Source organism: Bos grunniens, chromosome 11 (genome assembly GCF_055505025.1).
Source record: "Bos grunniens cultivar Pamir isolate PY7600 chromosome 11, Bosgru_T2T1.0, whole genome shotgun sequence".
Lineage (NCBI taxonomy): Eukaryota > Metazoa > Chordata > Mammalia > Artiodactyla > Bovidae > Bos > Bos grunniens.
In genome coordinates this window covers 29,860,061-29,885,241 of record NC_141175.1, presented here as the reverse complement: position 1 = coordinate 29,885,241, position 25,181 = coordinate 29,860,061, and the positions used below count along the sequence as shown (strand labels likewise).

Genomic DNA, 25,181 nt, shown 5'->3' with positions numbered 1-25,181 from the left:
GTCAGCTTCTGTGCTGAGAAGTTGTCTGCCTCTGCCTGCAGTGCGGGAGACCCGGGTTCAATCCCTGGGTCAAGAAGATCCCCTAGAGAAGGAAATGGCAATCCACTCCAGTACTTTTGCCTAGAAAAATCCTATGGACAGAGAAGCCTGGTAGTCCATGGAGTCGCAAAGGAGTCGGACATGACTGAGCGACTTCACTTTCACTTTTCTTTCCAAGCTGTAATTAGAATATGTGATCTAAAATGTCAAGATTGCAGACCAATAGATTTAACATTTCAAGAGATGTCCAGTGGGTGAGCATCCCAGGAAAGCATTCTGGAGTGTGGCTTTTATCATCTAACTGAAATAGTATCTACAACTAAAAACAAACAGAACAGAAAATTTTAAACGTGCAGTTTGTTCTCAGATAAAACTTCACCAGTTGTTGAGACAGACTGTACTCGTATCCATGTTCTGTGGAACAGATCTAAGGGCAACTATTGGGGTTCATGTGGGAAAGAGAAGTCAAACCGGGCCGCCCTCTTATTTTTAGGGCACCGGCATCTGTGCTGTCAGGTAAGGTAGCCATTAGTCACATGCGACTATTTAAATTGAATAAAAGTTGCTACTTGGCTATATTTAAATATAAAATAAAAAGTTTTAAATAAATAAAAATCAGTTGAATAAAAGTAAAAATTCACACTGGTGTATTTAGTCACACTAACTGTATTTCAAATGCCCAGTTGGCCCCCACACCTAGTGGCTCCTATATTGGATAGTGAGAAAGCAGACCATCTCCAGCACTGCAGAAAGCTCTTTAAACCGCGCCGGGTAACACAGAGGGAACTACTTAAACTCCAGCTGTATGGGAAGCTCGGAATAGGCCCGGATAGATACACATGGTCTTGGATTTTTGGTTTTTCCACTGACATGAAGGAAGCATTTACTGTTGAAACCAATGATAGCCCTCCTCCTGCCTCCTGGTTTTCTTCCAAACCCTCACTCCTCAGCTGCATTTCTTCCAGCCAGTTGTACCTCTTTATACTAACAGGGAGTACATTTAGAACCAATAAAAAGTTATCATCCTTTGCATACAAAGGGGAAAACTTCAGAAGTATGGTGTCCCGTGGAACATGGGAAAGGTCAGAAAGCCCTGAGCTGGGGAGGAGTGTTGTGTCCTTGGTGGAGAATCTTAATGTACTGTTACCCTGTCTTCTCAGGTGGAGCTGGAGGTCCCCCAACTCTGCAACTTCATCCTGAAGACGAGTGACTGCACCCTGAAAGAGGTGGATGGCCTCAACCCTGAGGGCAAGGCCTTGCTGAAGAAGACCAAGAACTCTGAGGAGTTTGCTGCTGCGATGTCCAAGTAAGATGTGGGCATGTGCGTTCAAATTTCTGAGCCCCGGGCATCATGGCATGTGTTTCGCATGAGTGTGTGTGTGTGTCCAAGGGAGACATGAGTATGTGTTTATTGTTGGGCACATATGTGAATACACGTATTTGTACTCTATTCACCATAGAACAGGGAATTGCTGAGTTTTCACAACAATCAAAAAGAGGGAAGTAGTCTTTACCCTCCCCTACTGAAGTTTCCCTAATTATCATTTAAATATGGTTCTAAAAGATCTCACACTTTAAAACTCCTTGAGACAATAAAGCTGAGATGGTTTGTTTAAACAAGTGAATTCATGTTTAAAGAATGAAACAAGACTGTGCCTGGTGGTCCTCAGAGAGGGTCCGGGCAGGACTTGCTGTGACCAAACATGGCTCGGCTCAGCAGAGAACACTAGCTTCAAGGGGTCCGGGGAGAGCCACGGCCTGAGCGGGTCCCCCTCCAGGGCTGACATCCTGCCAGTGCACGCTGACCAGACCTTTCCTGTTGCTTACAGCTGGCAGCGCTTCTGACTGATCAGTGTTCATGGTGTGTTGGTTGTTGGATTTTTTTGAACATCACCCCTGCCTCATCTCCAGATCACAGTTTGCAGTGTCTCCTGCATTGCAGGCAGATTCTTTTCCATCTGAGCCACCAGGGAAGCCCTTGTAGTGCCCTAAGTGTGTGCAAATACAGACAGTCATGGGGTTGTTGATTTGGTAACAATGGACACTCCTTCCCTGCCTGTCTTTCAATTTGTTAAACCTTAGACTTGGAAGCCAAAATAGGCCCTGGTGCTTCTGTCTCTTACCAGCACATCTTATTGCATCCAAGACTTGGAAGCATTGGAGGGAGTGGGGCTGCAGTGATGGAAGGGGGTAGGAGTTGCTCTCTGGTCTTTGTCTGTTAGTTGCTCTGACTTTGACTAGTTGCTCCAGTTATGTTCGACTTAAAACCCCATGGACTGTAGCCCTCCAGGCTCCTCTATCCATGGAATTCTCCAGGCAAGAATATTGGAGTGGGTAGCCATTCCCTTCTCCAGGGGATCTTCCCAACCCAGAGAACAGGGCCTCCCACATTGCAGGCAGATTCTTTACCATCTGAGCCACCAGGGAAGTCTTCTTTGGTCCTTACCCTCATCCAAACAAAAAAGACTCCTGCTTTTGGCCACCTTGAGGCTTTCCTGTGAGCCTGTGTCACAGTGTCTGGAATTTTCTGAGAGGATGTAGGGCTGTGGGAAGCATCCCTCATCTCTTTTTCTTTCTTCTGACTCAGCTAGAGCAGGTGGTGCCAGGCTCTCTGAAATCCCCTAGTGAAGTCCCCAAAGAAAGGTCCCTAAAATCAGAGTTGACCCAGGCTTTAGCCATAGCCTGAGATCATATGAAAGTGAAGGAATGTCCAACAAATGTATGGAAAGAAGCTCCAGTTCGCTGGTGGTCAGGAAATTAATGCAACAAGATATTTATCACCTTATACTCACTTATACCCTTAAGACTACAGAAACTTAGAACAGCAATATCACCTATTGCTGGCAAGCCTGTGAGGCAAAGCATACCCTCACACATTGCTGCTGCAAAGGAGTGCCTTTAGTCAATTGAGTAAATTATAATGAAAAATACTTGGAGCCTTTGACATAGCTAAAAAGAAAAGTAGTAACATGTGAAGATAGATGCATAAGAATGTTTGTATCAGTGTTGTTGGTGGGGCAAAAAAATTTAAACACCCAGGAAGAGAAAAGGTGAATGCCATCAAATAGGAGACTATCTGAATAAAGAATAGATAACCACAGAGTGGACTGTTATACAGCTTTGTAAAAAGAACCTGTTAGAGTGCTACCAGATGACTCAAGGATTTTCTTTCTTTTTTTTTTTTTTTTTACATTTTAAGTAGATTTTTATGATTAAAGTCTTTTATTTTATTTTATTTTATTTTTAAACTTTACAAATTGTATTAGTTTTGCCAAATATCAAAATGAATCCGCCACAGGTATACATGTGTTCCCCATCCTGAACCCTACTCCCTCCTCCCTCCCCATACCATCCCTCTGGGTCGTCCCAGTGCACTAGCCGCAAGCATCCAGTATCGTGCATCGAACCTGGACTTCATGGAGTAGAATTAAATGAGAAGCACAAGATAAACACAAGTATGCATGATGCCATGCCATTTGAATAAAACCAGCAGTGACAAACTATTTCTATGAAGGCGTTTTCACTCCCACGCTTCTGTATAAGATCATATGAGTGTGGAGACATGAATGGAAGGCCCAGTGGGGTGTTCTGTGGGGAGCGTGGCTGCAGAGCCTGATATGGGGAGAGAGAGGGACTGGGTGAGCCTAGCCAAGCCAAAAAAAAAAAAAAAAGGAAAAGAAAGAATACCAGAAGCATACACATACTTGTATACTTTTTTGAAAATATATGTATATGTGCTGATATTTATCAAAAACGATGTAAAAAGAAAATAGTAAAAAGGAGGCTGCAAAGCCACCTAGCCTATGGCTCACGGTAGAGAAGGGACCCTCGGTGACCACACACTCTCTGCACCAGGTACGACCTCAAGCTGGCTGTTCCTGAAGGCAAGCAAGTTCTACTTTACCCAGAGAAAGAAGAGCCTAAACACATCCTCAACATCAAGAGGGGCATCATCTCTGCCCTCCTGCTTCCCCCAGAAACAGAAGAGGCTAAGCAAGTGTTATTTCTGGTGAGAATTTTAAAAGCTGATAATAGTGGTCCTTTGAACTCCTCTTCATATAATGGAGCTGGGTTCCATTTATACGTCAACTGGATCGTGGGCTCAGCTGCATGGCTAGTTACACAGGAGGCCCTGTATTGGTGTGAAACATGTTGCTCAGAGCTCCCCTGGTTTCCGGGCTCACTGAGGGCCCAGCCCACACAGCCTGAGCAGGTTGGGTCTAATTTTATAGCAGTTTCCGGGGAGTCCTGACCACCCTACCCTCTGTTTGATTTTGTTATGTTTCCACAAGGTGGAGCACAGTAAGGCCTCTGTGTGTGTGTGTGTGTGTGTGTGTGTCTGTGTGTGTGTATGCAATTTTTGGCCACACTCTGCAACATATGGGATCTTAGTTCACTGACCAGGGATTGAACCTGTGCCCCTTGCATTGGAAGGCAGAGTCTTAACCACTGGACCACCAACGAAGTCCCCTGTGCGCATTTTAAACACAGAAAATAATTGAATCTATTTGCCAGCCTCTTTTAAGAATCCCAGGTTTTGCTCTGAGGATGCATTCAGCTTAGTTCAGTCCCATGAACATTTTTGAGCTCTTACTGTGTTCTGAGCTCTGTGCTGCACTCCACGGGGAGCAGACACTGCTGCATCCTGCAGGGGCCCCTGCACATGGAGGTCTCAGGTTCTGGGGGGAGAACCAAGACACATACAACACAAAGCGGATTGGAGTACATGCCATAAATGAGAGATGGAGAAAAGGCTCCGAGAGCACAGAATATGCAACCAGTGTTGGCCGGGCCCTAGGAGGGCAGGGAGGTGTACCTCAGAGCCAGGACCACCCTTAAGATGTTTTCTCATGCCCACCCTGGCTGCCCGGGAACCAACCGCACCCACGTTCTGTCCAAGAGGACGAAGCTTTCTCCCAGATCCGTGTTGCCCTTGCCTTTTCTTACAGGCTTCTTTCCCAGCCCCACCCCAAGCACCTAAAGATGGTTCCCTGCATTGACTACACTTGTTGTATCTCCTGCTGCCCTAGGATACCGTGTATGGAAACTGCTCCACAGACTTTACTGTTAAAACGAAGAAGGGAAATGTGGCAACAGAAATATCTATTGAAAGACACCTGGAGAAGTGTGATCACTTCCAGCCCATTAGCACGGGAGTTAGCCCACTCGCTTTGATTAGAGGCATGGTAAGTTTCACATCAGCATTGCTATGCACACTGGCAGCAGCCTCTTCATTATTAACATTATGGAATGTTAGAGCTAGAAGGGATCCCAGAGAAAAAATTCTAGGCAGAGAAAACATAAGGAGCAGTAGGAACAGGTGTGAAGTGTTCGTGTGCGGTAGGACAGGGAGTCATGTTAGATGTGTGCATGCATGCTAAGTCGCTTCAGTCATGTCTGACTTTTTGCAACCCCGTGGACTGTAGCCTGCCAGGCTCCTCTGTCCATGGAATTCTCCAGGCAAGAATTCTGGAGCGGGTTGCCATGCCCTTCTCCAGGGGATGTTCCCAACCCTGGGAACAATCAAACGCATGTTTCATTGTGTTTCCTTCATTGGCAAGCAGGTTCTTTACTACTAGTGACACCTAGGAAGCCCCATGTGCTGGATTCCAGGTTATAAATACTTTGTACAGATCAGAAGTCTCCTGGAGTGAAATAAGGAAAGTCTACAGCCGGACTCAGCTTTTGGGTTTTCATCCCCTTGACTAAAAGTCAAGTATGAAGCTCTCTTCTCTCGCTGAGTTTATCTAGTGGTACAGAACCCCTGTTCCCCCACTTTCTTCCCTGAAGGGAAATACATATGGGAGAAGACTCAGGTTCAAGCCCCAAGGACTGATGAAAATGCTTTTCCCCTGATCCCATTCACAGACCCGCCCCTTGTCAACACTGATTGGCAGCAGCCAGTCCTGCCGGTACACCCTGGACCCAAGGAAGAAGCACGTGTCAGAAGCTATCTGCAATGAGCAACACCTATTCCTGCCCTTCTCCTACAAGTAGGTCCCCGGCTGTAGCCCTGATTCCTTATTTATGGGGCCATTAGGAGCTGAATGCTTCTCGGTGCCCTGTTGCAAGCTAGGCTGTGCCTGGGAGGAGGTGTGAAAAGATACAAAACAAAATGTATTTCTGTCCTCCTGTCTCAAGATAATAGGTCATTTAGTAGGAAAGACTTAGGCATGAGGAACAATTCAAAACCAACAAAAGATATCTGAGATCCAGACTTTAAGGGCTAGAGATCAGGAAAAACTGGAACCATTACTAGCTGCTCGGGTTAGAAAGGCTTTACAGAAGATGTTGGAATTGGCCTAGAGACTTACATATCCATTTTGCAAACTGGTCAGCCAACTAGTGTTGACTGAGTAACCACTATCTATATTCTTGGCACTGAACTATGGGAGATCACAGAAGAATTTTGGACCTTAATGCTGGGTCATTCCCTCTGGGCACTCTGGAACGGTGGACAGTGTAAGGTGCATGTGTCCTTCTGATGGAAGGACAGCCAGCATGACCAGAAGGAGCTGTTGCTGTTCACAGGGGGTCAAGGACAGCTGGATATAAATAAGTATGTTTTGAAAGGGGAGCAGGATTTGGGGAGGAGCAGAGATAGGGGAGACATTCCACGTGAAGAGCAGAGGATGCAGCGGGGAGCCTGGCCATCCGTGACGTGCTGTGATTCCTGTGTTGCCAGGAACAAATACGGGATGATGGCACAGGTCACACAGACTTTGAAACTTGAAAACACACCTAAGATCAACAGCCGCTTCTTTGAGGAAGGTAAGGTGTGATGGTTGCCAGGGTTGGGAAACCTGCCCATGAGGTACCAACCATGGCTTAGCTCCTTGCTGGGCCCTGTGAGAGTCCTGGGCTCTGGGCTTCTGGTCATGGACCATTCTCCTGAGAAAGCCTGTTCATTTCAGAATGTCAAGTGGCAATGGGATTTATCCCTTTCCCCTTTAGGAAAGGGGAGAGTTCTCCCAAAGCTCCCTGGGTGTAGGAAGTAGGAAACTGGCCTCCCAAGTCCACCTTTGGTAAATCAGACAGCCGGGCCTGAGCGAGGTAGGGCAAATGGGAAAGGTCAGGAATCAGTCTTTAGAGCTGAAGGGAACTACAGAAACCAACCTCGGCCTGCACCTGTCTTGTACGTCAGTGAGCCGTGTGCCCTACCTCGTTCTCAGCCACTGTGGTGTCAGGTGGTGGCAGCATGTGCCTTTACACCCATTCTATGGAAGGAAAGGGACGCACAGAGAGGCTTGGTGATGTATTCAAAGTCACAGACTGTTAGAGGCGGTACAGAATGGGCCTCCAGGTCTAGTCTAAGTCAGGACTCCTTCCTCCGCACCACTGATTCACCCACCTCCTGGGCAGAGGTGAGAACAGGGTGATGGAGGGAACACAAAACATCCCCCCAACACACACACACAAACTGCCATTAGACCCAGTGGGAAGACAGGACAGGTGAGGGCCAGTGAGTCTAGCCTCCGCTGTTATGTCAGCAGCACCTCCTCACCAGTTCTTTTGGGCAAAAAGGTCATTCAATCCAATACAAGTCGAACAAGCCTGGATTCAATCCCAGCTCTGCCTCTTACACCCAGAAAGGTCTTGGGCATGGTAAGTGGCTCACCTCTGGGTCTTAGTTCCCTTATCTTTAAATTGAGGAATAATATTAACGCTGGACTTCCCAAGTGGTGCTCGTGGTAAAGAACCCGGCTGCCAGTCCAGGAGATGTAAGAGACTCAGGCTCAATCCCTGGCTTGGGAAGATCCCCTGGAGAAGGACATGGCACCCACTCCAGTATTCTTGCCTGGAGAATCCCATGGAAAAGGGAGCCTGGCAGGCTACGGTCTATGGGGTTGCAAAGAGTCCGACACGACTGAAGCAACAGCAGGTATGCACAATATTCATGCTAATCACAAGGAGAGGGTGGCAAGTTAGGGAAACACTGAAGTCAGAGCCTTCTTTTCTCCGCCCCCCTCTTGCTGACCCCTCCTGGATCTCCAGCTTCTAGAAGAAAGATGAGGTTGAGATGCAGGGGTAAGCTGGAATCCCTCTGACACACTCCTCCTTCCAGGCACTGAGGCAGTGGGTCTTGCCTTTGAGAGCACCAGGTCCACGTCACCTCCAAACCACGCTGAGGCCATTGTGAAGACACTCCAGGAGCTGCAGAAACTGCACGTCTCTGAGCAGAATGCCCAGAGAGCCAACCTCTTCCATAAACTAGTGACCGAGCTGCGAGGCCTCAGCAGTGAGGCGGTCACCTCCCTCTTGCCGAAGCTGATCGAGGTGTCCAGGTATTTCTCGAGCAGTCGCAGTTCAAACCTTCATAGATTATGAGCCCATGGGAGCTGGCTGAGACCTCGGCCAGACAATCTCAGAAACCATTGAAATTTCAACCCATTTAATCAATTGAGTCAGTCAGTAAATGTTTGCTTGATAGAGAAATGTCAGCTAAGGTGTCTAGAGATCCATGGGTAACACACACGCATACATTGCATCCAAGGTAGATAAATATTTATGTGTTGAGATAGGAGGAAAATCTTTCCCACATTTTAATGGGTATCTTTAATCCCTCATTCTATAATGAGTACCCTGGGAAGTGTGAGAGGAAAAGAAGTCTGTGTTTTCTGGAAGCCTGTAGGCTAGAGGAGAGAGAACTCAAGCAAACCAAATAATACCGTGACTTCTCTTTACTTCAGTGCAGTCTTAGTGCTGTGAAGGTCAGAGAAGGGACTGGGGACTGGGCGAGTGTTTATGTGGCATGTTCCATCTTCTGACCAAAGGGTAACAGTCCTCTCTGGTGTTGAGTCCAGGGGGTCCTTCTTCAGACTTTGCTCCGTGGTGCTTCTCCAGGGGATGCTACTTATGGGGAAGGCCTCTCTGTTCTCTAGGGATCTGAGTTAGATTCTGGAAGATGGTTGGATTTGGATCTTGAATAAGGGAATTCCTGACAGAGGGAACACTGTGGGCCAAGGAGGTTTTAGCTGCCTAGAAGGTGATCTTTCTTTCTCTGCCCTTTTCTTCCCAGTCCCATCACTTTACAAGCCTTGATTCAGTGTGGACAGCCCCAGTGCTACACTCACATCCTCCAGTGGCTGAAAAATGAGAGAGCCAACCCCCTTCTGATAGATGCCGTGACCTACCTGGTGGCCCTGATCCCAGAGCCCTCGGCCGAGAGGCTGCGGGAGGTCTTTAACACCGCAAGAGTGCAGCAGAGCCGGCTCACGTTTTATGCTCTGAGTCACATGATCAACAAGTGAGTTTTCCACTGGTTCTCCTCGTAGGAGCGAAGGATGACCCCATGTGTCAGTATTCTGTTTGTACCCTCCCTCCACTTGCAAATTCTGATACTTACCCTTTCGTTTGTCTACTGGTCAATTTTGAAAGTAATGACTTGAAATAAGAAATCAGCGAACATCAGTGTATATTTTAAGATAAACCTGGCTATGCTTGCTGAATCCTAACTCTTCTTCTGTAGCTATCATAAGACAAACCCTGCATGGACACAGGACCTGCTGGAAATTGCTGATTACCTGTCAGAACAGATTGGCAATGACTGCACTGGGAACGAAGATCTCACCTACCTGATTCTGAGGGTATTTTCAGTTTTTTGTGTGTTGGTTTTGTATAATAGGCATCATTTCAAACACACTTTTTCTGTCTACCCCTCACTGCACCTTCTGTGCCCTGATTCTCTCTTGTTTATTTTCAATGCAGGTCATAGGAAATATTGGTAAAACCATGGAGCAACTAACCCCCAAACTCACATCTTCAGTCCTGAAATGTATCAGAAGTGAACAGCCATCCCTGGTGATTCAGAAGGCTGCCATCCAGGCCCTGCGGAAAATGGAGCTTAGTGACGAGGTAAGGTCAGCAGAAGAGGGCCGAAAATGACAAGTTGATTCAGATTGACAAAGATTTGGAATGAGATTCTAAATCTCACCATTCTACTGACTTTTTTCTGCTGCTGCTACTGCTAAGTCGCTTCAGTTGTGTCCAACTCTGAGTGACCCCAGAGACGGCAGCCCACCAGGCTCCCCCGTCCCTGGGATTCTCCAGGCAAGAACACTGGAGTGGGTTGCCATTTCCTTCTCCAATGCATGAAAGTAAAAAGTGAAAGTGAAGTCGCTCAGTCATGTCCGACTCCTAGCGACCTCATGGACTGCAGCCTACCAGACTCCTCCGTCCATGGGATTTTCCAGGCAAGAGTACTGGAGTGGGGTGCCATTGCCTTCTCCGGACTTTATTCTACTGCTGTTTAATTGCAAATTTCAATACACCTATTGACTGCCTGGGGCTTCCAGATGGCTCAGTGCTAAAGAATATTCCTGCCAATGTAGGAGACACAGGTTTGATCCCTGGGTGGGAAAGATCCCCTGGAAAAGGAAATGGCAACCCACTGCACTATTCTTCTCTGGAAAATCCCATGGACAGTTAGCGAGGTACAGTCAATGGGGTTACAAGAAGAGACTAAACAATTGACTGCCTAACCATATGCAGACATGAGAAAAATAGTTGACCTTCCTGCTACTTCAGCAGGCGAAGTGTGATTTTTTTCACTACCTGCTGTCCTCTCGCCAGATTGACCATCACTCCCATCTTGGGAAAACATGTCTGATTTTTTTCCCCCAATTTCCCTAGACTAAGAGAGTCAAACTGGCCCCCAAAGGTGGTGATGGTGATTCCACAGCTTTGCAGACAACCTGACTTACTTATTAGCATCAAATTCTCCTGATTTCTCCTTACCTTTACCCTCATATTGAAATAATTTATGTTAAAACATCTTTATCTTCAGTTAGTGGCAGATCTCCAACAAGTCATAACTTGGCCATAACTTGTGTATTTTAATGCAGTTGAATTCAGCATGCATATTTTTTAAGATTCTTTTTGATGTAGACTATATTAAAGTCTTTATTGAATTTGTTACAATATTGCTTCTGTTTTATGTTTTGGTTTTTTGGCCACAAGGCATTTGGGAACCTCAGCTGCCCAACCAGGGATTGAACCCACACCCCCTGCATTGGAAGGCAAAGTCTTAACCACTGACCACCAGGGAAGCCCCTCAACATACATTTGATAGGTGTCTTCTGAGAACCCTTCCTTGAGCTGGTTGCTCTGGGTGAAGAAGGTTCAGTAACAGCATTTGAAGAATTCATAGAGAGAAATACCACTTGCAAAATAAGATCAGGCATGTTTGCCAGACGTGTTCCATGTTCTGACAGTGATGACAGTCTTGTCTTTGGGCCACAGGTCCGGGAAGTCCTTCTTCAGACTTTCCTCGATGACACCTCTCCAGGGGATAAGCGGCTGGCTGCCTACCTCATGCTGATGGGGAGTCCTTCCCAGTCGGATATTAGCAAAATCACCCAACTTCTCCCTGGGGAACAGAATGAGCAAGTGAAGAACTTTGTGGCTTCCCACATCGCCAACATCTTAAACTCAGAAGATTTGTACGTCCAGGAGTAAGTAAAGTGATTTTCCTGCATCTGCCTCAAGGGGCTGAAATTCCAAACCTCAATTCTGATTTAACCACTGCCTGCCTTTTACAGGCTGTTCTTTCTTCTGGAACCAACATCTGTGTGAAAGTGCAGCAGATCTGAGCCAAGCTTTGGGGGCAAATAAAACCCAAAGAGTTTGGTAGAGAATGGAAATCCACGTTGACTTGGGAGAGAGTAACATGATGTGTGTCAGCTCAAAATACTCTCCTTCTTTTTATCTAGCTTGAAAAGCTTAGTGGAAGAAGCTCTGAAAAAATCTCAGCTTCCAACTATCATGGATTTCAAGAAATTTTCCCGGAGCTATCAGTTTTCCAAATCGATTTCTCTGCCATCACTTGACCTGGTCTCAGCCAAAATCGAAGGAAATCTTATATTTGATCCAAACAATTACCTTCCTAAAGAAAGCATGCTGAAAACGACCCTCAAAGTCTTTGGATTTGCTTCAGCTGACCTCTTTGAGGTATGTGTGGGCCTGAACCAGAGTCTTATGTTTTCTAGCCCATTCTGGCCTACATCATAAATAGTCAAGTCAAGGGAGCCATGAGCCAGTTACAGGAGGAACAAGAATCATCAGGCAGTGATACCATCACTTCTTTCCCTCCCCCCTCTTCTTTCTGCCTCCCCACTAGGGGCCATGTGGAGCACGACTCCTTATATGAACGGAAGTGCGATGTCTCAGAAAAGCACTTACACCCTAAATCCAAGGGTTCAAACCCCAAATTCACCCCCAAACCAGAATCTTCAGTTTAACTATATATCCCCTCTGAACCTTAGCTGCCTCTTCCAAAAAACAAGCACATAATAGGTTTTGCCTTGCAAGATTCTGGTGAGATTTAAATAAGACAACTCCTGTGGAGTGCTCAGGTCAACTCCTGCCCAGTAGCATTCACCAAGTACTTGTTTAATAAATTGAGCATAAATAGGGGAATGGGAGATGGACAGACAACAGAGAAACCTGATGGTGTTTCTTGCCTGATTTTCTCTCTCAGATTGGTTTGGAAGGAAAAGGTTTTGAACCAACACTTGAAGCTCTTTTTGGGAAGGAAGGATTTTTCCCAGACAGTGTCAACAAGGCTTTGTACTGGGTTAACGGTCGAGTTCCTGATCGTGTCTCCAAGGTCTTGGTGGATCACTTTGGCTACACCAAAGATGATAAACATGAGCAGGTATGTTTTACATATCCTCTCAAGGAAAGCTTTGGGTCTCAATGCGAAAATGTCCTTACCTAAGCCTGGAAATCATCAAAGCACTATCTAACCAAAGTGACAACTATGGCTATTAGTAACCAGTCCAGTGGGAATAAGAGACAGTATCCTCTGCAGTGATGGGCCTTCTGGAGATTCAGTCTGCCCAGAGTCCAGGCTCATTAGAGGCTCTCTAGCATAATGATTAAGAATGTGAACTCTGGGTCATGGGTTTGAAATCTAACCTCACTCTCTTCAAGCTCTGCATACCTGGGCAAGTTGCTTGATGTTATATCTGTTTCCACATCCCCAGAATGCTAATAATAACTTATATCCTTCACAAGGATACTTAAAGACTAAATGAACTAAAGTATGTAAAAAGCTAAACAAAGCCCCTGACTCTTGTGTTGATTATTCAAGAAGCAGATACTATTATAATTTTGAAATTCATATTTTCACTATTATTAACTACTTTCTTTGGCTCTCACCCACATCCGTGCACTAGCTGATGGAGGCAGAATCCTCTTTGAAGTTGGCATAAGCCTCCACTTAAGGAGCAGAAAATAGATTGTGTGATCTGGACCTTCTTATTCTTTAATTCTTTGCTGTCCAAAGCATGGTCCAGTCATTGGCATCACAGCAATGCTTGTTAGAAATGCAGGTTCTCAGGCCCTACTGGGCTGTATGGAATCAGAACTTGCATTTGAATGAGAACCCCAAAATGACCAGTGTACACATTTCAGTTTGAGAAGCAGGGTGGTAATTTACTCCCTGATGCTCACCTCCATCTCCTAATTTACTCACCTCCACTTGAGGCTGAGGGTCTTTGATCTGTTTTGGGTTTCTCAGTCACTCTTTGTTTCTCTGATGCCTAAGCACCAGTCTATGGAATTCTTATCTCTAAGAACTTACCTAGATCAGAGCTTCCCTAGATGAGATGTGTTTCAAGCTTTTGGCCAATGTATACAGCAGCTATGCTTTCCCAGGAAATCCCTAGTGGTTTTCCTTTGTCGGAGGAGAGAAGGAGTAAGCAGGGGAGGGGATGGGGGACAGAGGATCTTCTAATCTTGGGGAGCCATAGGGATCCTGGCATGCTGGAGAACAGAGATCACCTATGCCTACATCATAGATCACTTGAATGCCTACATCATTCAAGTTAAGAACAGTGTGGAAGCACCACTGTCCCTGACGAGACCTTAGTTTTTTGTTGGTTTTTTTTTTTTTTATGTCAGTTTGGAGGAGCTGTCTGTCTTTTGATAAAAGGTGGGGGCCTGGTTTCAGTGTCTGCCCCACGTCCCCACTACGAGGGTTTATATTTAGGCTCATCACAGCTGCAACAGGGAGGTCCCACACCTTATCCCAAGGGTGTTTGACAGCACTCACACCTCACTAGACATTTTGTTGTTAAAATCCCAGGACATGGTCAATGGAGTCATGTTCAACATTGAGAAGCTGGTCAAAGATCTGAAATCCAAAGACTTCCCAGAAGCCAGAGCCTACCTCCGCATCTTGGGAGAAGAGCTTGGCTTTGTCAAACTCCATGACCTCCAACTCCTGGGGAAGTTGCTGCTGAAAGGTGTTCGTACCCTGCAGGGGATCCCTCAGATGGTAAGTGGACCATCATAGGGTGATGGGTTAGCCTGGGCTCTGCTGAGATCTCCAGACTCCCTTAAGATCCCAGTCATGCAGACCAGAGAAAGTGCTTGTGCTTCCTTCAGAGATGCAAGTTTGTCTTAAATGTCAGTGAAAAAGATTCCTGGATTCCTAAGGAATTGATAGCATTTAGAAATTAAGCTATTCATCACGTATCTATTAACAGCATTCATTTGTTCATGTGGAAAACAGTACTAAGTGTATCTCTCTACCTAGAGGGATATGCTTTAATATTTAAATGATGAAGTGATTATGAAAAAAGTATGTAGAAAACTGCAGTCCATTGTCTAAATATTCATAATTATTAGTTTATTTAAAAGGGAGAAAATATCCAAATATACTCCCTAGGATATAACGAATAATAATGTGGCTTTCATAAAAGAGATCTCAAGTTATTTTCCAGAGGTGTTATAAAGAATAAACACTAATGCATACTGATATGTACATCATCTAAATAGCTCGTCAGTTTTAAAAAAACTGGTTTGACCATAATATATTGTGCTGCAAGTATTCCAATGCCAAATAATCAGAATTAAGTCATGCCATGCAATGATACTTAAAGTTCACAAATCTCAGAGGCCCAGAAATAGTCTGAAATGCCCTTTGAATCCCCAGTTGAAAATGACATGATATCTATCCAGGGCAAATTTTTGTATTTCAATTTGTTGAAATCAATAATAATTCATCTTTATTTATTAAGCTATTCAGCTAATTAAAATATGCTAGTCCCTTTCATTCTATCTGGATAAAGAAGAATAACTATTGTCTGACATAGGGGAGGCTGCATTTCGGAAAGCCTACTTCAATGAGGCTTACTTTCACTCTCTCCTGTATGATATATAGATTAAAGAGCTCATAAGGAAAGGTTCAACAAGTGACTTGTTCCTTCACTACATCTTCATGGACAATGCCTTTGAACTCCCCACTGGACTTGGATTACAACTGCAAGTGTCCTCCTCCGGCATCATCACTCCTGGAATCAAAGCTGGAGTGAAACTGGAAGTAGCTGATGTAAGAATCTGTTCACTTTCCTCCAGGGCAGGTGTCTTGTGCAATTTAAAAAGGTGTTTGCAATTCAAAACGAAGTGCGTCATCATTGGAATCACCTCATTAACTTTTCTTTTTTTAACGTATTTTTTAATTTAATTGGAGGAAAATTGCTTTACTGTGTTCTGTTGGTTTCTGCCATACAATATTGTGACTCAGCCATAATTATACATATATCACCTCCCTCTTGAGCCCCTCTCCCCTCCCCCCACTCCACCCCTCGAGGTCATCATAGAGCACCAGCCTGGGCTCCCTGTGTTGTACAGCAACTTCTCGCCAGCTGTCTATTTTACACATGGTAGTGTGTATGTGTTGATGAACATTAGGCTTCCACCAGGTTGCACCTAGCAACTTCCGCTCAGGCATGGCTATAACATGAGAACTAAGTGTTTCGGTCATCTTTGTATCCTGTTATACTTAAAGTTAACGTGGGTACTTCCTGGTCCTGGGTATCAGTCTGGCCCTGAAGGACTGAGAACATGGCTTTTCCTCCCACAAACACATCTCAGTAATGCTTCCTCTGGTGTGAGCCATCCAGAGACTCTTCCCAGAAGTGGGAAGCTGTGGGGGGAGTGGTGATCTGACTGCAGGGGACTGAGGTTATTGAACCAAGCTGATTAGGTCATTGTCTGACTTACAGATGCAGGCAGAACTGGTGACAAAGCCGTCTGTGTCTGTGGAGTTTGTGACAAACATGGGCATCGTCATCCCAGACTTTGCCAGGAGCGGGGTGCAGATGAACACCAACTTCTTCCATGAAACAGGCCTGGAGGCACGAGTAGTCCTAAAAGCCGGGCAGCTGAAGTTCATCATTCCTTCTCCCAAGAGGCCAGTCAGGCTGTTCAGTGGCAGGTAATTCTTTCACTTCGATCTGACCAGCCAGCTTGGTAGAAGAAATTATGACTGCAGGGTTTGGCCAAGCTACACAGTTGATTGAGAAAATTCAGGCCCCAGTGGATCTTGATGGGAGGCGGGGGGAATGGGGTGAGACAAGGTACTGGATTACCTGCTTTTAACCTGCCTAGACTCACTACAGTTTCCTCAGAGAAGGTACTGGATTACCTGTCCTAGACTCACTGTGTAATTAAAGTTTCCTAAACTTTTCATATTCCACTAAGCTGAGACTTAAGACCTACTGATTAATTTGTTGCTATTAGATTGTATTTTCTTGTGTGATTTTTTTTTGAGAATGGAAAAAAACAAACAAACACTAGCTATAGAGAAAACATCCTTGGGAAATGAACATTTTTCCCAAGGAAAATACCAAAGGACATACCAATCTACAATGGCAAGTTCAGTAGATAAAGCATGAAAGTCCTAATCTACTGACTGTGGGAGGCGACCTCCTATTGAGAGCTCCATGGTAAATATAATCCTCAAACATGGATTTACCTCAGTGTTTCCATATTTTGGACACTTTTTAATTAATAATTATTATGTTCACTGAACTCTAACCCCCTGAATGCTTTGCAAGAGTGTTATCAAATATAAGACAAATGGAGACCATTTTACTCTCATTCTCTTTCTGCCTCCACAATAAAACTGTTATATAAGGACACATTAATTTATCAGTTCAAATATAGTGAGATAAGCGGTGACTGTCAAGTGAAGGCTGAGTTCGAGGAAGCAGGAGAGGACCATGACGTTGTGTATTGTGGAGCCTGTGGCAGTTAGGGAAAGCATTCTGGAGAAAGCCACACTTCAGCTGATCCCTGGAAGCCGTGTGGGAGTTACCCAGACAAAAGAGAAAAGAATGAATGCTCCCAGGCAAAGAGAAAAGCACCTGCAGTGACCTGAAGGAAACTGAAGGAAAAATGTGGTTCCAGGAACTGCAAGAAAAGTTCCATGTGGTCAAGTGCATGGGAAATACAATGAAAGAGGATGTGAGAGGCTGGCAGGGGTCAGCCTTGTGAGCCATCTTCAGGAGTGTGGGCTCTTCTGAAGGCAAAAGGGTTGAAAGTGGGCGTGTAAATGAGGTAAGGTTGGTGTTTTAGAAAACTCTGACTCTGGAGTAGGAGATGGGTCGAGAGGAGGCGTGGCCAGAGCAGAAAGATGAGTCAGGAGCCTGGTTACAACCCCATGCTGGGGGAGATGGTAGTGCCACACCTGATGAGGGCAGGCAGACAGAGCAATGAACTGACCCCAGAAATCCTTAGGAGGTGGAAACTTGGTGATCGACTGGATGCAGGGAGTGGAGTGGACGGGGCGGGGTGAGGAAAAAGAAGGAGTCAGGAGGAGTCAGGGGTGCTCGTCATTGAAATAGAGACTAAAGAAGCAAAGCAGTTGGTGAGGGGGATAAGGACAAATGCCATTTTCAACACACTGGCTTGGAAGTCGTGGGAGACTGAGAATACCCAGCTGTCGTCGGATCCATAGGTCTGAGCTCAGTGCAAATGTCTGAACTATAAATACATATCTGGGTATCACTGGCACATAGAGGTTGTTGAAATCAAACAGTGATTCATGTAGAGTAAGGCATGAGGGACTAGGACAAGAACAGATAGAATATACACATGTAAAAGGAAGAGGCATACACAGCAAAGAGTGATAAGTGGTGACCGAAGCCATAAACGGTCACAGAAGCCCGGGAGCAGCCACAAGGGTGGATCACCCCACGGACAGGGCATCACTGGTACTTAGAGTTCCAACCCACCAGCAAAGGTTGGTCTCAGCACACTCCTAAAATGAGAAAACAGCCCTGAGAAAAGAACATGATATATCAAAGAGACCATCCTTAGGTGGAACCAGGACATTGTGAAATATTCTTGCACTTACTAATTTTTTAAGAGCATACTGGGGAGGAGGATACCAGACATTTTCAGATCTAGTTCAGACTCTAAAGTCTTAATCTGGCCATTAGTGAGCAACTCTACTGAATGCTTCCAAGAGATCAAAGAAGACAAAGCCAAAAAATGTCCATTGGAGGTGACTGGAGATGCTGATGAAGGCAGTTCAGAAGCACCAGGAGGGTGGCCGTCAGACCCCTGTTCAGGAGAAGGGTGTTGAATGAAAGTGGTGGCTACAGAGGCAGACAGATTTCTTGATTGTGAGGGAGACAAGAGGGGGCTAGAAGGGCAGGAAAGGGGTGTGGAGTGTGTGTACACAGTGGGAAAAGAGACTTGAGTATGTTTAGTGCTGGTGGATAAAAGCTAGTGGAGAGGGATTTCAGGTGAAAAACAAGTTGGACACCTTTTATCTGCACTTTAGGAAGGAAGGGGCAGCCATGAAGTCGGGTCCCAGTGTCCGTTACTGACCTCTCTGAGTCTCTTTCATCTGTAAAGGGAGACTCTTAATTCCTACTGTCATGGAAACTACAGATAGGAAATGTGACCAACTTAGTGCAATGTCTTAGTGCAAATTGTTTTGGGAAATGATAAGAGTCACAGGGTTGTTCGCCTTATTGATGTTCTTCTTACAGTTCTGTGTTTCTGAATAAATCAAAGAATTTGAGGTGGATATGAACAGAGGGAAGATAGGGGCCAGGGTAAGGGGGCATTTACATTGGGAGAATCAGTAATGTTCATTTCAATGACTTGAAAATAACTAGGTTTTTTTTTTTCCTTCTTTCACTAGTAACACATTGCATTTGGTCTCTACCACCAAAACGGAAGTGATCCCACCTCTCATTGAGAACAGGCAGTCCTGGTCAACTTGCAAGCCTTTCTTCATTGGCCTGAACTATTGCATCACGGGTGCATACTCCAATGCCAGCTCCACAGACTCTTCCTCCTACTACCCGCTGACTGGGGACACCAGGTCAGAAATGCTCAGTGTCTCTGCCCAGCATCCGCTCACCTCCTAGATTATGACCACCTAGCAGGGCTTCCCATGTGGTGCTAGTGATAAAGAATCTGCCTGCCAGTGCGGGAGACACAACAGGCATGGGTTCCATCCCTGGGTGGGGAAGATCCGTTGGAGAAGAAAATGACAACCCACTCCAGTATTCCTGTGGGAAATCCCATGGACCAAGGAGCCTGACGGGCAACACAGAGTTGGACGTGACTGAGCATTCACATGCAAGCAGAGCCAAGGAAGAACACTGTGTGTTGTGTTGCCATGTCACCAGCCTCAGGAACTTGTTCTGTGCCTTGGTTATTTAGAACTGTGGTCCTCTGCCCTATACACCAGAAGGTTACCTACCTAACCTGTGTGGCTAGGTTTTGGCATCCCCATAGGTGGGGAGGAGAGGGCAGTATTGGAAGGTGAGGTGTCATAACCCCTAGGGAGGTCTTAGCTCCAAAAATAAACAGAGGAAATTTTATCAAACTCCCTCAAGGAAACTACCCACTGCCACTTGGCGCCCCCTTTTTCTCCCTCATGCATTAGAGGAGATCATAGACATATGCTGATTTGCTCCCAGTTCAGTATCCATGTTTCTGTTACCTCCAGACACATGGGCAAGGTCTTTCTTGAAGCCACTCCCACCCCATGGCTTCCCTTGTGGCTCAGCTGGTAAAGAATCCACCCGCAATGCGGGACACCTGGTTTCAATCCCTGGGTTGGGAAGATCCCCTGGAGAAGGCAAAGGCTACCCACTCCAGCATTCTGGCCTGGAGAATTCCATGGATCTTATAGTCCATGGAGTCTCAGCATCGGACACAACGGAGCAACTTTCACTTCACTTCCCACTCCTTATTCTCAGCTTCGCTGACTTAACCAGCCAACCCCTGCTGGTCCAAAAACCCCAAGCATCCTGGGATTTGCCCTTGCCTTGGGCTTTTGGAGGAAATGAAGGGACCTTAAAGATCATCATTAGTTAAGGACAAGTGACAGGGTTAAATAAGGACCAGATTTTTGTTGCAGTTGAGGCCGAGTTGTTTTGGCGACATTATTATCATCACGAAGGCTCTAACATTATGCATCGCATGCATTGTAACATCTTTAGATTTGAACTGGAATTGAAACCCACAGGAGAAGTGGAACAGTATTCTGCCAAGGCATTCTATGAACTCCGGAGAGATGGTGAAGCCTTGGTGGACATGCTGAAGCTTGTAACTCAGACTGAAGGCAAGTATCCAGAAAAGGGTCCCTCCATCTCCGCCCTCAGTCTCAAGTCCAGGACTCACAAGGAGAATGAATTTCATTTAATGTATTTAACAATGGGATTTTCCAGGCAAGAATACTGGAGTGAGGTGCCATTGTAAATATTCAGAAAGTCAGATTAGTGCTGGGGAGAATAGAGCACAGAGGGGCCTAGGGGATGTCAGGAGTGGAAGCCAGGACAAAGGATGGGGGAAGCCGGTGCCATTTGGATTGAAAAGGGAAGCTCTCACTGGTAAAGGGAGCATAAACAAGAGGCCTGAAAGAGGTCAGGGGATAATGCACATGTAAAGAGTGTTACAGACTGAGGGGCCAGCTGGTGCAAGGGTCCTGGGGCAAGTGCATGGCCTCTGTTTGAGGAAAAGGAAGGAAGTCGGTATGGTTGAAGCAGAGATCAGGGAGGAAAACTGTAGAAGATGAAGTCAGAAATAGGGGCAGGGCGAAGGATGGTCATGTAGGCTGTGTAAGGATGTTAGTTTTTACAATGAGTGAAGTAAGCTACTATTTTAAAATTGAAGTATACTTGATTTAAAATGTGTTACTTTCAGGTATATAGCAAAGTGATTTGGTTATATATATATATATATATGTATACTTTTTCAGATTCTTTTCCATTATAGGTTATTATAAGATATTGACTATAGTTCCCTGTACACAGTATACAGTAGGTCCTTTTTTAATCTCTTTTACATATAATAGTGTGTATCTGTTAATCTCAAAGTCTTAATTTACCCATCCACCCCCTTTGCCCTTTGGTAGCCATAAGTTTGTTTTCTGTGAGTCTGTTTTATCAGTAAATTCATTTATATCATTTTTTTTAGATCCCACATGTTAGTGATATCATATGATATTTGTTTTGCTTTGTTTGACTTATTTCAGTTAGAACAATAATCCCTAGGTCCATCCATGTTTCTGCATATAGCAATGTTTTATTCTTTTTTATGACTGGGTAGTATTCCATAGTCAGAGAAGGCAATGGCGCCCCAGTACTCTTGCCTGGAAAATCCCATGGACGGAGGAGCCTGGTGGGCTGCAGTCCATGAGGTCACCAAGAGTCGGACATGACTAAGCAACTTCGCTTTCACTTTTCACTTTCATGCATTGGAGAAGGAAATGGCAACCCACTCCAGTGTTCTTGCCTGGAGAATCCCAGGGATGGGGGAGCCTGGTGGGCTGCCATCTATGGGGTCGCACAGAGTCAGACACGACTGAAGCAACTTAGCAGCAGTATTCCATTGTATGTGTATACCAGATCTTCTTTATCCATTCATCTGTTGGTGGACATTTAGGTTTCTTTCATGTCTTCACTATTGTAAATAGTGCTGCTGTGAACATTGGGGTTCATCTGTCTTTTCAAATTAGGTTTTTTTGTCTAATTTGGGTATATGCCCAGGAGTGGGATTGCTACATCATATGTTTATAGTTTTTAGTTTTTTAGGGAACCTCCATACTGTTCTCCATAGTGGCTGCACCAATTTATAGCCCCATCTACACAGTAGAAGGGTTCTGTTTTCTCCATATCCTATCCAGCATTTATTATTTTTAGACTTCTTGATAATGACCATTCTGACCAGTGTGAGGTGATACCTCACTGTAGTTTTGATTTGTGTTTCTCTAATAATTAGTGATATTAAACAGCAGAGACATTACTTTGCCAACAAAGGTCTGTCTAGTCAAGGCTATGGTTTTTCCAGTGGGCTTGTATGGATGTGAGAGTTGGACTGTGAAGAAAGCTGAGCACAGAAGAATTGATGATTTTTAACTGTGGTGTTGGAGAAGACTCTTGAGAGTCCCTTGGACTGCAAGGAGATCCAATAAGTCCATTCTAAAGCAGATCAGTCCTGGGTGTTCATTGGAAGGACTGATGCTAAAGCTGAAACTCCAATACTTTGGCTACCTCATGCGAAGAGCTGACTCATTGGAAAAGACTCTGATGCTGGGAGGGATTGGGGGCAGGAGGAGAAGGGGACAACAGAGGATGAGATGGCTGGATGGCATCACTGACTCGATGGACGTGAGTCTGAGTGAACTCCGGGAGTTGGTGATGGACAGGGAGGCTTGGCGTGCTGCAATTCATGGTGTCGCAAAGAGTCGGACACAACTGAGCAACTGAACTGAACTGAACTGAATAATTAGTGATGCTGAGCATCTTCGCAAATGCCTCTTGGCCATCTCTATCTCTTCTTTAGAGAACCCATTTTTTGATTGGGTTGTTTGCTTTTTGATGTTGAGCTGTATAAGCTGTTTGTATATTTTGGAAATTAAGCTCTTGTGGTTTGCAAATATTTTCTCCTAGTCGGTAGGTCTTCTTTCCATTTTGTTTATGATTTCCTTTGCTGTGCCTCTAAGTTTGGTGATGTCCTATTTGTTTAGTTTTGAAGAAGAAACTATTTGATTTGTGTTTATGCTGAGCAAAGACTTTAGAAGGACAAGGGCAGAGAAACTAGGGTGCAGCCTGTCACAATAATCCAGGCCAGAGATGGTGGTGCATTGGATTGGATTGGTGGTGGCAAATGTGGTTGGATTCTGGCCATATTTTGAGGGTTAGCCAGACAGAATTTGCCTGATACAGTGGATATTCAGTGTAAGAGAAAAAAGGCTCTCAGGACAACTCAAAATTTTGGCCTGAGCAGATGAAGATCAGGGTTGCCATGTCCTGAGATGGAAAAGGCCAGTGGAGAAGCAGGTTTTAGGTTTTAGGAGAAGCTGAGATATTCACTGTGGATGATTATTTATGCAGGAACAGTAAGTCACAAGATTAAAAACAAAAGGAAAATAAAACCCTCAGGAAAGGGGGTGCTCACAGGGGATATGTATGAAAAAAAAATGTCATTTAACAATTTTACAAGAGATGTAAAATGGGTAAACCTGTGAACTGAAGGAAACCTGGGAATCTTGTGACAAAGAAGGGAGGAGCTGGGAGAGAGGAAGGCAGGGCACCAGGAAGGATGTCATTGGCAGATGCTCACACGGAGATGTGTGCCTGACAGAGCCAAGCCTTTACTGATCCCTGAACATGCTAAGCGTTCCTCATGTCAGGCCCTTTGCACTTCTGATTTCCTCTGCCTGGACTACTCTCCCCATAGGATACAGCCTGGCTCAGCATCTTTCTCACTTTCATTTATTCGTTTGGCTGTGCCAGGTCTTTAGCTGCGGCATGCAAGATCTTTAGTGGCCTCATGCGAACTCTAAGTTGTGGCATGTGTGGTCTAGTTCCCTGAGCAGGGATGCAACCTGGGTCCCCTACACTGGGAGCTTGGAATCTTAGCCAATGGACCACCAGGGAAGTCCCTCACCCTCTCTCTTCCTTCAAGCCTCTGCCCACATATCCTCTTATCAGAGCTTCTCTGGCCACCACGCATGAAACAGCACGTCTTCTATGCTTGTCTGTCCTTTATCATCTTATCCAGTTTTACTTTTCATCTTAACATTTATGACCACCGGACACAATGTACTTGCTTATTGTCTGTACATGTCCCACTGGAATGTCAGCTCCATGAGGACTGGGAATCCCAGTGCCAAGAGCAGTGTCTCGCCCATGATAAGTAATCAGTAAATATTTACAAACTGAACACATGTCCAGGTACCCTAGACTTAAAAATTTAAAGTAACATCCTTGAACTGTGTCCTCAGTTGAGTGCTTTAAGTTCTGGAAGTTTCTCTGCCTTGTTCTCTTTTCTTCCTATACGGAGCTGATGAATACGCATCTTGACTTGTACACTCTCCCAGGTGTGAAGCAGACCGAGGCTACTCTGCTGTTTAGATACAACCGGCAGAGTAAGACCTTGTCCAGTGAACTCCACATTCCAGATTTTGACATTGACCTTGGGACAGTCCTCAAAGTTAATTATGAACATTCTAAGGAAAAGAAGTCTTACAAGCTCACCCTGGACTTTCAGAACAAGAAAATCACTGAGGTCACCCTCACTGGCCACATAAGGTAAGGAACTCTCTAGGGGGTCTGGACAGAGCTGTGGACCTTCCTGGCTCTGCCCTTTCTTCCTTTTCAGCTTTAAAGCTGACCAGGCCAGGGGTACCCACAGTCCACAGTGCAAGGGACAGATAGAACCCTCATCATTCTGACTGTCCGCTCATGTCTGGTTGGACCTGCCTGCCATTCATTGGTATTACTATTCATGAGGCACTGTGCTGGGTACTTTAATTATCTCACGTGATAAACTGCAAGGTAGGTATGAGTTTCTCTGTTTTATAGATGAGGGAATGGCAGTTCAGAGGGGTTAAATAATTTGGCCAAGACAGCAGAGACAGTAAAGGGTAGAGCAGGATTCAGTTTTTGAAAACCTCTCCCCTACCTCCCTGGAAAGTCCTGAATTTGTGCCGAGTTAGCTTTAGAAGTTGAGGAGTTTAATCTCTGGTCACTTCTTTGAGCCATTCGTGTATCACCACAAATAGAACTCGTGTTTCATCCTGCGTATCTCCTTGGAATGAATAGAATCATTGATGTTGACCTTTTCTTTTTCAATAGCTATGACAGGAAGGAAGAAGGCAAAATCAAAGGTGTGATTTCCATACCCCGTTTGCAAGCAGAAGCCAGAAGTGAGATTCTCAGCCTCTGGTCTCCCTCAAAACTGCTCCTTCAGATGGACTCCTCTGCCACAGCTTACGGCTCAACAATATCCAAGAAGGTGGCATGGCGTTATGGTGTGTATGTCCCTCCTACGTGAGCACACCCAAGAAGAGCTCCGTGTACTTGAGGGCAGTGCTGATG

At 45.2% G+C, this 25,181-nt stretch overlaps 1 protein-coding gene across 2 annotated transcripts in view; it reads left to right on the top strand.

The window, feature by feature from the left end:
* APOB (apolipoprotein B) overlaps window positions 1-25,181 on the top strand; it is a 51,524-nt gene that overhangs the window by 1,829 nt on the left and 24,514 nt on the right. For both annotated transcript variants that reach the window (XM_086323594.1, XM_086323595.1), the window contains exons 4-22: window positions 1,200-1,345; window positions 3,895-4,048; window positions 5,070-5,225; window positions 5,908-6,032; window positions 6,725-6,810; window positions 8,105-8,324; window positions 9,059-9,286; window positions 9,509-9,626; window positions 9,748-9,894; window positions 11,281-11,492; window positions 11,751-11,988; window positions 12,518-12,694; window positions 14,129-14,320; window positions 15,209-15,376; window positions 16,053-16,264; window positions 18,986-19,168; window positions 20,298-20,419; window positions 24,182-24,392; window positions 24,939-25,114. In XM_086323594.1, coding sequence (XP_086179720.1) covers window positions 1,200-1,345; window positions 3,895-4,048; window positions 5,070-5,225; window positions 5,908-6,032; window positions 6,725-6,810; window positions 8,105-8,324; window positions 9,059-9,286; window positions 9,509-9,626; window positions 9,748-9,894; window positions 11,281-11,492; window positions 11,751-11,988; window positions 12,518-12,694; window positions 14,129-14,320; window positions 15,209-15,376; window positions 16,053-16,264; window positions 18,986-19,168; window positions 20,298-20,419; window positions 24,182-24,392; window positions 24,939-25,114 — 3,271 coding nt within the window. The remainder of the gene's footprint in view (window positions 1-1,199; window positions 1,346-3,894; window positions 4,049-5,069; window positions 5,226-5,907; window positions 6,033-6,724; window positions 6,811-8,104; window positions 8,325-9,058; window positions 9,287-9,508; window positions 9,627-9,747; window positions 9,895-11,280; window positions 11,493-11,750; window positions 11,989-12,517; window positions 12,695-14,128; window positions 14,321-15,208; window positions 15,377-16,052; window positions 16,265-18,985; window positions 19,169-20,297; window positions 20,420-24,181; window positions 24,393-24,938; window positions 25,115-25,181) is intronic.